A 15,537-nucleotide genomic window follows, 5' to 3' on the forward strand; every position below is an offset into this window, starting at 1 on the left:
GTCCGTGTCATCTGGTTGAATTAGGTCACCCGGTGAGTTTCACGCAGAGACGGCTCTGGAACAGGAGCCGCCCCCACCGCCCGACCCTTTGAAGCCTGGGCGCAACTTTGGAATTCTGACACAGGGTCGGGGTTGCAGTTCCAAAATGGCAGCTGCAGGAGGTGGAGCCAATCAGAAAACGTCAAGGGGTGAGGTTATGCATAACTCTAATAGTAACTCTTCAACATTTTCGTTCTTCTGCAGTAATTTTATTGTATCACCCTTGTGTCTCAGCTGAGTCTAGGGCATTACATCTCGGCAATAAGAAAGCTTGTCCAAACTTATGAATGTCTAACCAGCGGAAATAGTCTGGCAAGGAGAAAGTTTTGTTGAAGGGTATCTGGAAGAAGCGAGGTGAACATTTCCTTAAATACATGGGCTGTATTGTGATTATAGCGGCATGAACAAGAAGAACCTACTTCAGCAGATGCAGGAGATGTTTCTTTGGTATCATCATCAGAAAAACGTATGGGAGTCCACATGGATAAGCGTGTACAGTTTGACCAAGCAGAAACAGGATGCAAAGGTGTGTGGGGTGGAACTATGGCTCAGTGGTAAAGCAGCAGCTAACATGAACATATGGAGTGATGAATCTGACCATTGGTCCATCCTAGTCAGTACTGTCTACTCAGGCTGGCAGTGGATCTCCAGTGTTTCCAGAAGAGGTCTTTCACATCACTTACTAACAGACCCTTTAATTGCAGATGCCAGGGACTGGACCTGGGACCTTCTGTGTGCCAAGCAGAGGTTCTACCACTGAGCCATGGCTCCTCCCCAGTGGTTCTAAAAACGGTATTCAGCAGAGCTGCACAATATGCAAAGTGGTTGTTCATGGGCGCCTAGCCATCAGCAGACCATTTCAACACTGAACTTACAAAATGGAATATAGAATTGTCTCCATTTCATTTGACTGCTTAGACCAGAGGCCCCCAATCTTATTATGCTTATGTGCATAATAAGTGCATTGTGTGCCTTTTGGAATTTGGCAAAAGGTTGGTGGTGCCACCACAAAAAGGATGTCACAAAACATTAAATGGTTTCACAAAATGATGAGGGGTTCCAAGCCGAGTGTCCTTCTAGGATGGAGGCAGCTGCATCCAAATAAGTGATCCTTGCAGACACAAAGGGGATGACTCCTTGGCTCTTCTTCAGCACCTCTTGCACCAAGGGTCGGCTCTTTGCGTTTGGGAAAAAGATGCTGTTTGGTTTAATTCTTAAAGGAAGGGGAAGGTTTGTTCTCTGCACAGCCATAATGAGAGGTTTTCCAGCTGAGATATAAGGAAATCCATCTACTGCCTAACTGAAAGTGCACAGCCTTTAATCACTATAATATGACTACCTCGCTATGTATTGATCATGCTTTTGCTGGCTGCAGCTTTATTGCTACATTAAATGAAAAAAACAGAATCTTACCAGTGCAACTACATTTCCTAGCTTTGTTTTATATTTCCTAAATGTCTACAGACAAAGAATCCAATTTCTGCAATTCAATCATGTCCTTTTTCCTGTTCTTTGCTACAGTCCGATCACAGATATTCAGCAGTTAGAAGAGCAGATCTGGAGAGACCAGAAAGAAACTACAGCACTGAAGCCAAAGCATCTGGATCCAAACAATCTTAAGCATCTGGACTTTTGTTATTCTGACTAGGAGAAGAATAACAAAATTTCTGGCAGGGTATGAGCTTTCTTGAATCACAGATCACTTCTTCAGACATAGCTAGAGACTGAAGGCTGCTCACCTTCAGACTAACATGGCTACCCATCATGATCTGATTAGGAGCAGTGATTGATCAGATCACGAGTAAAAAACAAAACATTTAGCAGACATAAGGAATCCAGAGGGCACACTTTTACTTTGACAGTGTTTTTAATCATTGTGATCTGTCTCAAAAAAAATTGAGAAGCCCCAACAGTTAACCATGTATGATATGAAAAGGTATGATCCATGTGATTTAAGCCAATAATTAACATAATAGATACATTTTAGGATGAAAACTTCTTGGAGAAAAGACTTGGATTTTTTGTTAGTTACTCTGTAAAGGGCCATGCACTGTGATCGTGCTATATAAGTTCCAATTACTGTAATGTGCTCTACGCAGAACCACCTTTGAAAACGGGTACTGAAACTTTAGTTGGTGCCTAGTGTGGCAGTCAGGCTGACAGAGGCTGGATTCAAGAAGTGTATCACTCAAGTGGTGAAAGATCTGCACTGGCTACCCATTTGTTTTCAGGTACAATTCTAATGTTATGTTTTATTATATTATTTTGCAAGTCACCTGGGCAGATTACCCTGTGGTGGCATAAGTATCCCCTAAATAAATAACAACCAATAAGTTACACCTAAATTAAAAGTCGCAGATTTCAAATTGTTCAAAGCACGTTACCCCTGTCCTCTGCATTTTTTAGGATTGGCTTGGCACCAATGTAAATGAATACAAGGCAACCGCTGGACTGCTGTTATTCCCTAAACAAATAAACACAAATAAAAACAATAAATAACACCTAAATTAAAAGCTGATAGGAAGAAAGTAGATTTCTTTGAAATGTGGTGTTGGAGGAGTGTTATGGATACCATGGACTGCCCCCCCCCCAAAAAAAACAAAGCAGTGGGTTATAGACCAAATCAAGCCTTAGGGTTGCCAGGTCCCTCTTTGCCACTGGTGGGAGGTTTTTGGGGTGGAGCCTGAGAAGGGCAGGGTTTGGGGAGGGATTTCAATGCCATAGAGTCCAATTGCCAAAACAGCCATTTTCTCCAGGTGAACTGATTTCTATCGGCTGGAGATCAGTTGTAATAGCAGGAGATCTCCAGCTAGAACCGGGAGGTTGGCAACCCTATCAAGCCTGAACTGACCCTGAAGCTAAAATTACTAAACTGAGGATATCGTACTTTGGTCACATTATGAGAAGACAAGAGTCACTGGAAAAGACAATCATGCTAGGAAAAGTTGAAATTAGCAGGAAAAGAGGAAGACCCAACAAGAAATGGATTGGCTCTGTAAAGGAAGCCACAGCCCTCAGTTTGCAAGATCTGAGCAAGGCTGCTAAGGATAGGACGTTTTGGAGGATATTGATTCAGAGGGTCACCATGAGTTGGAAGCAACTTGACGGCTCTTAACACCCACAAATTAAAAATCGCAAAATTCCAAATGGTTCAAATCACGTTTCCCCTGTCCTCTGCATTTTTTAAGGATTGGATTGGCACCAGTGTCAATGAATACAAACCGGGGTGCCAGCTCCGGATTGGGAAATAGCTGGAGATTTTTAAGGTGGAGCCTGAGGAGGGCGGGGTTTGAAGAGGGGAGGGACTTCAATGCCATAGAGTCCAATTGCCAAAGCGGCCATTTTCTCCAGGTGAACTGATTTCTATCGGCTGGAGATCAGTTGTAATAGCAGGAGATATCCAGCCACCACCGGTATACGTCCATGTATACAAGGAAGGCACACTCCTTCATATATTGAATGAACTTAGCACGGAAGGACTAAGAGCTTGAAAAAGTTTCATATGAAATGGAATTATACCGGATTTCCATTGCACCACGTCTTGTCTTCGTTGCTTGAATTTTGCAATCTTCATGCATGGACTTGAAATTATGATATGCATTGAGCACTTTTGCCTATATTTATCTTTGTGTAAAGCTTGTATGCTGTTATATTGAATTCACTTTGAACCGTTTGTAAATTTCCTGTTTGCTCAACCAAGGTTGCGCCTGTGAGTAATTACCTCTAATATACATTTTAAGAGCAATTTTGTATTGTAGTTACCTTATTTTAGGTTTACTTTTGCTGGTGCTTGCACCTTGAATTCTAAACCACCTGGAGGTTGGCAACCCTAAACACAAGGCAACCACTGGACTACTATCCCTCCCACCCCACCCAGGGTTGCCAGCTCTGGGTCGGGAAATACCTGGAAATTTTTGTGAGCGGAGTCTGAGGAGGGCGGGGTTTGGGGAGGGGAGGGACTTCAATGCCATAGAGTCCAATTGCCAAAACAGCCATTTTCTCCAGGTGAACTGATTTCTATCGGCTGGAGATCAGTTGTAATAGCAGGAGATCTCCAGCTAGAACCGGGAGGTTGGCAACCCTATCAAGCCTGAACTGACCCTGAAGCTAAAATTACTAAACTGAGGATATCGTACTTTGGTCACATTATGAGAAGACAAGAGTCACTGGAAAAGACAATCATGCTAGGAAAAGTTGAAATTAGCAGGAAAAGAGGAAGACCCAACAAGAAATGGATTGGCTCTGTAAAGGAAGCCACAGCCCTCAGTTTGCAAGATCTGAGCAAGGCTGCTAAGGATAGGACGTTTTGGAGGATATTGATTCAGAGGGTCACCATGAGTTGGAAGCAACTTGACGGCTCTTAACACCCACAAATTAAAAATCGCAAAATTCCAAATGGTTCAAATCACGTTTCCCCTGTCCTCTGCATTTTTTAAGGATTGGATTGGCACCAGTGTCAATGAATACAAACCGGGGTGCCAGCTCCGGATTGGGAAATAGCTGGAGATTTTTAAGGTGGAGCCTGAGGAGGGCGGGGTTTGAAGAGGGGAGGGACTTCAATGCCATAGAGTCCAATTGCCAAAGCGGCCATTTTCTCCAGGTGAACTGATTTCTATCGGCTGGAGATCAGTTGTAATAGCAGGAGATATCCAGCCACCACCGGTATACGTCCATGTATACAAGGAAGGCACACTCCTTCATATATTGAATGAACTTAGCACGGAAGGACTAAGAGCTTGAAAAAGTTTCATATGAAATGGAATTATACCGGATTTCCATTGCACCACGTCTTGTCTTCGTTGCTTGAATTTTGCAATCTTCATGCATGGACTTGAAATTATGATATGCATTGAGCACTTTTGCCTATATTTATCTTTGTGTAAAGCTTGTATGCTGTTATATTGAATTCACTTTGAACCGTTTGTAAATTTCCTGTTTGCTCAACCAAGGTTGCGCCTGTGAGTAATTACCTCTAATATACATTTTAAGAGCAATTTTGTATTGTAGTTACCTTATTTTAGGTTTACTTTTGCTGGTGCTTGCACCTTGAATTCTAAACCACCTGGAGGTTGGCAACCCTAAACACAAGGCAACCACTGGACTACTATCCCTCCCACCCCACCCAGGGTTGCCAGCTCTGGGTCGGGAAATACCTGGAAATTTTTGTGAGCGGAGTCTGAGGAGGGCGGGGTTTGGGGAGGGGAGGGACTTCAATGCCATAGAGGCCAATCGCCAAAGCGGCCATTTTTCTCCAGGGGAACTGATCTCTATCGGCTGGAGACCAGTTGTAACAGCAGGCGACCTCCAGCAACCCTAGCCCCACTCCACCGCGGCCTAGCTGAAGAAACGGGCTCTCTCGCCCCCTCGGGCCTCTGGCCGAACGACGTTCCGCCGGGCTCGACCCTCGCCCCCTCTTTTGCCGCCGGCCCCGCCCCCTCCGTGACGCCATCACGTCGCGCGCGCCTGCGCGCTTGTTTATTGGCGCGAAGTTAACGGAGGGGACGGCGAGGGAGGGGGGGACGAGAGAGATGGAGCCCCGCTTGGGCCAACCGCCGCCAACGGCATAAACCGACGTTCCGGGAAGCCTCCCGGCCCTGGCGAGCATGGTGAGCGCGTGCGTGGGCGCGCGCTTCAGGGGGAGGGGCACGCAGTCTCTTCCCCGGAGGGGGGGCTCAATAGGGGGGATGGAGCTCGGTGGCCCCGATCCCACGCACCCCAGCCTCAATAAGGACGTGCAACTTGACGGGGTGTGATGGTGGCGGCGCGTGGTGGCCTATATAACCGCATCGGGGCTACCCGGGAGTCTGTGGAGGCCCCGAGGAGCGGTTGTGTCTGTAGATATTATTTCTCTCCCCCCCCCTCACGTGTAGGCCCTATTTCGCCTCCAGGTGAAAACTTTATTTGGGTTGTTTTGCTCTCCCCCCCCCCTTGCTCCTCTTCTTCCCTTCCGCCCCCCCCCCAATTCTTTCATTGGACTTTCCTACCCCATAATCATAGCTGAATCCTTCTCTTTTTCGATGTAATTTAACCCAGTTGCTGAATTGGATTAAATTTTCCAAAGCTCTAAATAGGAAGTGTGACGAACTCCATCCTAGAAACCGTGGTTTGATGTTGGCCACAGGCAGAGGTTTTGCCAAAGTGACTGGCTAGTTTCTAGATGGTTGCTGCAGCGTTTCACAATAGCAGGCTTCATACGGTGACAAACCCAAGTTTGCCAGCCTGTGTTCATTTGCTGAATGTGATCATACATTTTGAACCATGCATTTTACATTTTGGGTGTATGCTTAAAGCATCTTTGGTGTGCACCTAAAAACACAGTTTGAGATGCTCTCAAACTTCCACTCTTTTCTCTGTGTGATGTGCCCCAACTTGCCTCTGTGGTATATCTTCATGCCAGATGTGATGCATATTTGTCACATGTACGGTATTTGTGTGCCAGGTGTCACCTTGGCTGCTGGTAGATGCAGCCACATCTTCCTGATAGTGGTTTCTGTGATCATGGCAGCTCAGACTTCAACAAAGCAATCGTTCGAATTGCTTACAAGTAGCTTCAGAGGGTAGCCGGGATGGTCTGCAGTAGAGCAGTTAGGTTTGAGTCCAGTAGTGCTTTAGAGACCAACAAGAGTTTCAGGGTGTAAGCGTTCGAGAGTCAAAGCTCCTTTTGTGAGACAGGTAGCTGTGGCTCTGCTGAGGCTGCAGAGATCCCATACAAACCAATCTGTGAGAATTGGCAGGGCATGGTTACATGCAAAAGATATTTGGATCCTGACGTAAGAACAGTTTCCTTCCCTACACATTACATGCACGTTGCATGCGAACGTTGGAGATAATGTTGTATGCCACTTAGGAGAAAAGTGGAGTATAGAAGAAGGAAATAAATACCGTCATGAGTGACACATTGAATTTTACACACAATCATGCTGTATATACATAGCAAAAAAGACCTATGCAAAAAAGTCAAACTTTTAAAATAATGGTAAAAACACATATCTGAATGGCCAGTAAATTGTTTGAGAGCACCCAAGGTTTCAACAGTGCTCAAACTAGGGAGGTATGGCCCTGGCCCAAACTGGATAGGAATGTATTGAGAGTCTTATGTAACAATCAAATATAACACAGGTTGAGTATCCATTATCCAGACCGCTTGGGACAATAAGTGGACCGTATTTTGATATTTTTGCATATACATAATGAGATATCCTGGCGATGGGACACAAGTGTAAACATGAAATTCATTTATGCTTCTATATTTTATAGACACTTTATACGCATAGCCTGGGTGTAATTTTAAACAATATTTTTAATAATTTTGTGTACATTGAACCATCAATGGCACTGCTGAGGGCCTGTGAGTAATGCCTGCATGCTGGCTCAAAAGGTCTAGTTTTTGGATCATTCTGGATATCGGATGTCTGGATAAGGAATACTCAACCTGTAAATTGATATTTTTAAAATGTCACAAAATAGTTACAGTTGTACACAGTATTCCATCTTGTTCTGTCAGGGAATATACTGAAAAATGGCCCAACACAGACTCTGCCAGGGCTTATTTTGTGAGTTGCAACATCAAAGTGTCTTGGTGGAGACCTTATTTACTTGATTTTTTTTTTAGCTCATATGTATCCATAGCTTCCCGTGGCTGAAGTGTGTTGAATGCCCTTCCTTTACATTCTCTGCAGCTCTTGCTTTGTATTGTGGGCTTTAAAAACTGTACTATCAAAGGTGTTGTGGGTTGCATATCAAAGGAGATGGAAACATGCTGATATTGCTTTGGTTCTGGTTTTGATTTGTCTATATCACGGAGAGCCATGGTGATGTAGTGGTTAAGAGGGGCGTATGCTAATCTGGAGAACCAGGTTCAATTCCCCACTCCTCCACATGAAGCCTGCTGGGTGACCTTGGGCCAGTCAGTTCACTCAGAACTCTCAGTCCGCGCAGAGGTAGGCAGTGGCAAACTGAAGTGCCCACAATAAAGGTATTTTACCTGTGGCACTATGAACTGCCCTGTGTACATGAACAGGTGCGGGGATCCTCCTTTTAGACAGAACACTCGTGTAGATAAATGCGTGTCAAGAATCAACCCCCCCTTTCCTCTCTGTCTTTCTCTTGCTTTCAATTGACAGTCTGCATAAAGCACAACATACCACAATGTTGCAACTTCGCAAACAGCGGTTTTCTGTGCTCTGGTAGCTTGTTATCTAGTTTAAAAGATTCTAATGTGCCTTGCAAGGAACTCTCTGTGTTCGGACCTAATGCAGTGCTGACTTGTTAATTTCAGTAGCCAAGAAGTGATGATTATGGGGTGATTCAGAAATGTATCTTTACTGAGAAAATGTATAAAGGGGGAAGAATACTGAACAGCAAGGTGTTTTATTTTTGCAGTCTGAATCCTTGTGTTTGGGCTGGAGAGATTTTGATCCCGGCTTCTATGTTTAAACTTGGTACCATTAAATAGAGCACGCTGTTAAAACTAACTTCTGATCTCCAGTGCGCTATCTTTGATCTGACCTATCTGGATAGCGTTTTCTAGGCACAACAAAACCACCTCTGGACATCTATTGCCTTGAAAAGCCTGCAGGGTTGCCATAAGTCAGCTGGGACTTGACAGCACTTTCCACCACCATATATATCACAGATGAATAATATATGTGCCCATTCAGGAAAGGGGGGAGTGAAGCACATGACGCTGCCTTATACTGAATCAGACCCTTGGGCCATCAAAGTCAGTATTGTCTCCTAAGACTGGCAGCAGCTCTCAAGCAGAAGTCTTTCACATCACCTAACACAGGATTTTAAAGCTGGAGATGCTAGGGCTGGAACCTGGGACCTTCTGTGTGCCAAGCAGATGCTCTACCACTTAGCCACAGCCTCTCCCCACAGCAGCACATGTAGAAACTAAGATAGAGAACAAGGATAATATATAAATCAAGCCAGCCCTTTCAGGAAATCCGCCATCCTATCCTGAGTATAATAGGAAAGGATGCCACGTTTCCTCTTCCGACAGGAACAATTTGATCATTAGAAATCATTCTGTCTAATGCAGCTTTGGGCTTTGTTGCGGCAAGCCAGCCTTTAAAAAGGAGAGGGACAGAAAGTGCCCTTTTCACTGAGCAGCAGCTGGAACAATAGCAGAACTGGGTTAATTTCTCACTTTATCATGTACATTTTGTTCAAGCTACGTTGCCTTCAAATAGCTGAAAGGAGGGATAAATGTTAAAGATAAAAGAATTAACAATCAAAACAAACGTTCTTTCGAGAAAATAACATCTGCACAATCTCTATTTCTTAGTTCTGAAATAGCCTAAAAGAATTTATGAAGATCATTCAGGCTGATGTGTTTTAGAGAGCCAAAACAATTATTTATTTGTATCATGTGTGCCCTGCCTTTCTGCCCAGTGGGGACCCCAAAGCAGCATACATTGTTCTCCTCTCCTCCATTTAATCCTCACAACCACCCTGTGAGGTGGGTTAGGCCGTGTGTGTGACTGGCCTAAGCTCTCCCACTGCTCAAGCATCCATGGCAGAATGGTCTCCCAGATTCTAGTCTGACCCTCCAACCACTACACTACACTAGCTTTCACAACAATGTGGGTATTGTGAGATGGCTCTGCAAGTATTCCAGAATCTTGTGCAAATACTTTGCTACTTCACCTACTGGTGGCTGAGTAGATCCTACAGAAGGCCTTGCTTCTCAAGAACTCCCAGAGAAGGGAAAATAAGAAAGAGTGTTACTTGGGTCATTATGAACCCATGGGCCACACCCTTTTGTCTCATAAAACCCACTCCTGGTGCTTTCTTTTGCTCCCCTTGAAATAGCTGCTATTGAGATGGCAGTGGTCTCTGGGAATAGAGATTGTGAGCAGGTACAAAAGGAATTTAGATTATTTTTCTAAAAGAAGTGTTTAGAAAATAGAAGAAAAGTAGTATCTTTGCTAAATTTGTTAGGCTTTGAATCATTAACTCATTTTTTTCTTTAGTTATTGTTTATATTCCACTCAAAGAGTGGAATTATAACACCTCTTGTTGCCAAACTTTCTGTATGCTCACATGATTTTCATCTTTTATTTCTCTTGGCTGGTAGCGATAAAGGAATTACACTCGCTGTAGTTAAATTTATTCCTCTCTTAAAATTAGGAGCTTGTATGTATCATCTGAAACCAGGGATTAATTTCCCCCCAATATTTAATAGTTTGGGACATTTTTATTTGGCTGGGTTCTTTGGCACATAGGCACTCAAATTTCTGAACAGGAGTGAGGCTTTCTTCTTTTCAGGTTCTGTAATACCAGTGCTTGAAATCAATAAAATATTGTTTTGGGTAGGGCAGGAAAAATCCTTGGCTCTCAGTAGCTCAAGTACTGAAAACATTTGCTATGCAAACTTCTTTTGAGTATTTGTTACATTTTTTTGTTAGGTTGGTACCTAGTTACTGTGTTCTGACTACTAAAAGTATTTAATTAAGAACTAGAAATGCTTTTCCAGTCCCAGCTATTTTAACAGAAGTTACTGTTATAACTGAATACCCGTATCTTCTTGACTCCTCCTGATCACTATGGCGTTTTAGAATTATCTGACTCATGTTTTCTAGAAGTCCTGTTAAATTACATAAACATTTTGGAAAAGACCACTTGTAATTATATGTTGTCCCCCCCCCCCCAATAAGGTTTCAAGCTTTTTAATCAACCCCTATAGCTTTATCTCTAACTACAACTTGGTCTTCTGTGGTTAGGAGTCAATATTTATCTTCATGCTAAGAAAAGTTTCACTGGTAATTCTTGCACGTGGAGGAACAGAGGCCAACTGAAAGTTTGTAGCCCTGAATCAAAGATCTTTTGGGTTTCTATAGTGTTTCTTAACTATAGGTTAGGGGTTTCATCTTCTAGCTGGCACTTGCTTCGTTTTGCTGATGAAAACTGAAGGGTCTCCTCCTTTACTAATGTGAAAGTGTTTTAATTTAAGCTTCAGAAACCCTTTCATGCTTTGCTGCTTCATTTCTTGTAAGAAAGGCTTCAGGGCCACTTTCTTCCTGTAGAGACTTTCACCGAACTGTGGTTGATAGAAGCTGTTTCTGGTAGTCTTTTCAACCGAATACTTCAGTTTTTTTTAAATATATCTTGGGGGGGAAATCCTAGATCTGATCAGTATAATTTGTAATCCCCTAGAAATTTGTTGCTGCTTTGGGGGGTGTCTTATTTTGATAGAGGTAGTTCACATTCATCCTACCACCAAAACGGTTTGCATTTAGACCCTCATAAGGATTTCTCTAATCTCTTCAGTTAGCATAAATTGCTTAATACTAACCTGGCTTGGAAAAGATAGGGCAGGGATATAGACGTGCATTCTTTGTTTGTGAAGCTGGTGCAGATTAGGACTACTATTCTGTGCACATTTAGGAGCAAGCTCTTTTGAACTCTGAGTAAACGTGCCTTGAATCAGATTGTATTCCTGGCATTCAGAAGTTTACTGCCTCTGAATGGAAAGGTCTGCTTGACAAGCTTGAAAAAACCTTGTCAATTTCTCAATTGCTGAGCAAACTTTCCCTGCCCATCTCTTTGTCACCATTCCTCCTGTGGCTCTAAGGAGGGGAAGGGGACTTTCCCCTTTCTGAATGGTACCGTGCACACTGGAACTGATGTTCTTTAAAAAGAAAACGGAAGAGCAGACCCAATGTTGTTGGATTGCATGGAGAGCCAGCGTGGTGTAGTGGATAAGAGCTGTGGTTGGAAGCAGTGGAGTCTGATCTGGAGAACCAGGTTTGATTCCCCACTCCTCCGCATGAGCAGCGGATTATAATCTGGTGAACTGGATTTGTTTCCCCACTCATACACACGAAGCCAGCTGGGTGACTTTGGGCTAGTCACAGTTCTCTTAGAGCTCTCTCAGCCCCATCTACCTCACAGGGTGTCTGTTATGGGGAGGGGAAGGGAAGGTGATTGTAAAACGGTTTGATTCTTCCTTAAGTGGTAGAGAAAGTTGGCATATAAAAACCAACTCTTCTTTCTTCCTCCTCCTCCTCCTTCCCTGTTGATTTCTCTAATATATGGATCTAGGTAATATGTATAGAATGGGGAAGATTCTTGTTTATGCATATGCCTCAGGCTTCAGACCACGATATTGCAGTGTTCCTTCAGGATTTTAGCCTAGTATAGGAATATACTGGTAGACTGCGATACTGTGTTGTTGTTTTTTAAATTTAGAAAGCTGCCTTTAAAATAATGAAGTCTACAGACCACTAAATCATTTACATTGAATATACTAGCAAGTAGAGTATATTCAATACAGGTATATATTTTTTAAAATAATCATAATTAGTATTACAATGTTTGGTTTTTGCTTTTATGATCCTAGAGAGCTGTCTAAGCTGTATCCTAACATGCATACAGATCACAGAATTCTGGGTTGCTTTTAGAACTGTTGTTCCATTTTCATCAGGATATACGGAAATTCTTTGGAGTTGTAAATGTTGTTAAGAAACATGAAAATGACACTGCCAAAAACCCCGAGAAACTCAAAGATAAGGAAGGCGAGAAGTCTAAATCGAAGGAAATCAAGGTGGGTTTATCACACCTCTGTTTTGCGAATGCACGCATTAGTAATTTCTCTGAGGCTTTCACAATCGCCTTACTGGTTTAAAAGAGCAGGATCCTAAGAGCTGCAGAACTAATTCTGTGTATCCACTTGGGCTTTGGAGTTTTCTTCTGTCTTGCCTAAAGCATAGATAGAGGCTGCCAGTTTCTGCCTTCCCCTCTATTTGTCTTTCCCCTTTCTCTCAGTCCAGCTGAAGGAACAAACATACATAAAGCTTGTCTTTTACCAAATCAGACTAATGCTGTGCCTTGCTCAGCACTGTGTGCTTCGATTGGAGGTGAATCTCGGGCAAGGGTTTTTCCCCATTCTGAAACTTAAACACAGGGAGATGCTAGTATTGAACCTTGTTGCTTTTTCACCTGAAGTTTGTGTTCTGCTACTGAGCTACACGTTGCTAACTACTGACAGTTTCCTCAATGTGCTCGCCTTCCTTGCTAGGAATGGAGATGCTTGAGGTTTACTCACATAGAAGCCTTTGTTGATTGCTGTAAGTGTAGATAATTACAAGGCTGCTGAAAAGGCAAGTACTTACCTTATTTATTTAGGATATTTTAAAACCACTTTGGAGACCTGTGCAAGGCAGCTCACAAAGTTAACAAAAAGTATAAAAAATCCTCCATAAAATATCAGTATAAACAATATTATGCAGCCTCTTTTGGGTTGGCTGAGAACCTGGATTTAACTGTAAACACAGATTGTTTTGGGTTGAGATATTAAAATGGGAAGCGAGCCAATTCTCACTTGTATGCTGAGTGAAGTCTGCTTCTGATGCAGATACATCTTGTCCTGTCTGGCGGATAATCGCCCCATCATGAGACATGGAAAGCTTAGACTATTTTGTATGCAGTGTTTAGACTACAGGGGTTAGACACACTGTTCAAATCAGCTAAAGGTCATTATCAGGTTTCAAAAAAATGTTTCTGAGGAAGAACCAACAAGATGCCCGGGGTCAGATTTGAACATAGGAAAAATGCTCCCAGGTGAAAAGCTGTTCCCTTTCATAATTGTCTTCTGCAATTTGAGATCTCGTATTTATCACTGAGTACATTTTAAGAAGTAATCGACACGTGACTTCATCGGGGATATTGATAGTATGTGGCAATGTGATAAAAGTTGATCGAATAAGAGATAATTTTACTTGATTGATACTTCTTGAGTATTAGGTAGATATAGGCTGATATTAGAGGAATTTTTTAAATGACTAACTAGTGAACTGTCACAACTAGGAGAAGAATTCATCTCCTGAAGAGGATTCCAAACAAAGGCAGGTTACCAAAAAGAAGAGGATAATCTATGATTCAGGTAACATTTATGATTGCATTGTCTGTGGCCATTTTGTATCTCTGAGATAATTTACCTGCTAGATCTTAAATTAATTTTGAATGCTTAATTCTGGTGGATTTCTTTGAAATGAAATAATGTTTAGTTCTACATTACGCAAAACAAACATAGTGAAAATACCGAGCTGTTTTTGGTTTTGTTAAGGCAGGCTGGGACTTCTGCTGTTCTTACCTGCAGGTGAGAAGCTGTGTTATAACAAGTCAGTCTGGTGTCCTAACCCTGCCCCAGACTGACTCTTCTGGCTGGCAGTAATTGTCTTAAGTCTTGGGCAGGGGCTTTCTTAGCCTGGTCATCCTTTCAACCTGAGATGGTTGGGTCTGAACCTGGAATTTGCTTTATACAAAAGATGCAGGTTACCATATAAGCTCCAGACCCTCCCTGTATTCTTATTCTTGACTATCAAAACTATCAAGATTGAAAAACTCAGAGCAAATATTTTCCTTAGGCCAATATACATGAAAATTCTTTGAGGGAGGATTTTAAATAGAAGCTGGGTGTGGAGATTCTTATTTAGAGTTTTGGTGGCGGTGCTGGCACTGTCTAAAAGCACTGGAGCCCACCCCTGAACAACTGGGTAAATACTTGTGATGACTTATTTGTGAAACATGCATCTTCAAAAAGGGTCAACTTGAATTTCACTGTCCATCATTTGCCTGTTAAGAATAGAATTTGAAAGAATGGTTGTCTGCCTGTCTGTCCTCTTGATCCTAAACCATTCGCATGAAGAGTATGTTGGTAGCATTTTGCCTTTGATTGTGGTCCTTGCTGTGTATTAAAAAGTTTGTTTCCTGCCCTTTCATCAATGTTGGTCTACAGAGCAGTCATAAAGCTCCACCAGCTGCTTCCTTCAAGGTGACTGACTACTCCCACTTTTAATGAGGCAATTACTATGACTAAAGTGTCCAACCCCTTCATCCAGATGGTGTACTAGTTAGTAGAAACGTGGGCAAGGACTGAACGTACGGGTAGTAGGCAGTATCCCTTCAAACACTGTCAGGATCTTCACTCTGTAATGAATGATATTGGCTCAAGCACTATTGACAGCTAGGAGCTAAAAGAACGTCCTGCATCCAACCTGCTGATCAAAATGGGCATTAGCAGTTTTCACCTGAAGTGCTGAGTGAATAAATTGCAATTGGGCTGACAGGAGTTTCAAATAATCACCCCAAGGGGATCCCAGAAGTACATTATAGAGACAACTTGCTTTGTTTTTTGGGGTGTAGCAATGCATGTAAGCTTTCCATTTAACAAAACTGTCTTTTACAGGTCCTGGTCAGCCTACTAGCATGACATGGCTTATAGTAGTTGTTATCACAGATTAGGAGGAAGCCTTGTTCAAAATTTCATAGAGAGTATACATTTTCTTTAAGTTTGTATGGCCTTGAAATAATCATGCTGTAATTTGTTTTTAAAATGCAGATTCTGAAGAGGAGATACAGTTGATGAAAAAATCAAAGAAGTCTCCAGTTAGAAAACAGCCTTTAAAACCTGATAAGATTCTAAAGAAGGACCCGGTTGTTTATGTTTCAGAAACAGGTAATAGGTACTCCATAGTAACTGTTTATATATGG

The 15,537-nt window shown here is 42.5% G+C and overlaps 1 protein-coding gene across 1 annotated transcript in view; it reads left to right on the forward strand.

The window, feature by feature from the left end:
- Positions 1 to 439: 439 nt before the first annotated feature.
- Positions 440 to 15,537, forward strand: part of RFC1 (replication factor C subunit 1) — a 53,527-nt gene continuing 38,429 nt past the window's right edge. The window contains exons 1-4 of the mRNA XM_056855096.1: positions 440 to 565; positions 12,470 to 12,589; positions 13,852 to 13,927; positions 15,386 to 15,502. Coding sequence (XP_056711074.1) covers positions 440 to 565; positions 12,470 to 12,589; positions 13,852 to 13,927; positions 15,386 to 15,502 — 439 coding nt within the window. The remainder of the gene's footprint in view (positions 566 to 12,469; positions 12,590 to 13,851; positions 13,928 to 15,385; positions 15,503 to 15,537) is intronic.

Source organism: Euleptes europaea, chromosome 9, assembly GCF_029931775.1.
Source record: "Euleptes europaea isolate rEulEur1 chromosome 9, rEulEur1.hap1, whole genome shotgun sequence".
NCBI lineage: Eukaryota > Metazoa > Chordata > Lepidosauria > Squamata > Sphaerodactylidae > Euleptes > Euleptes europaea.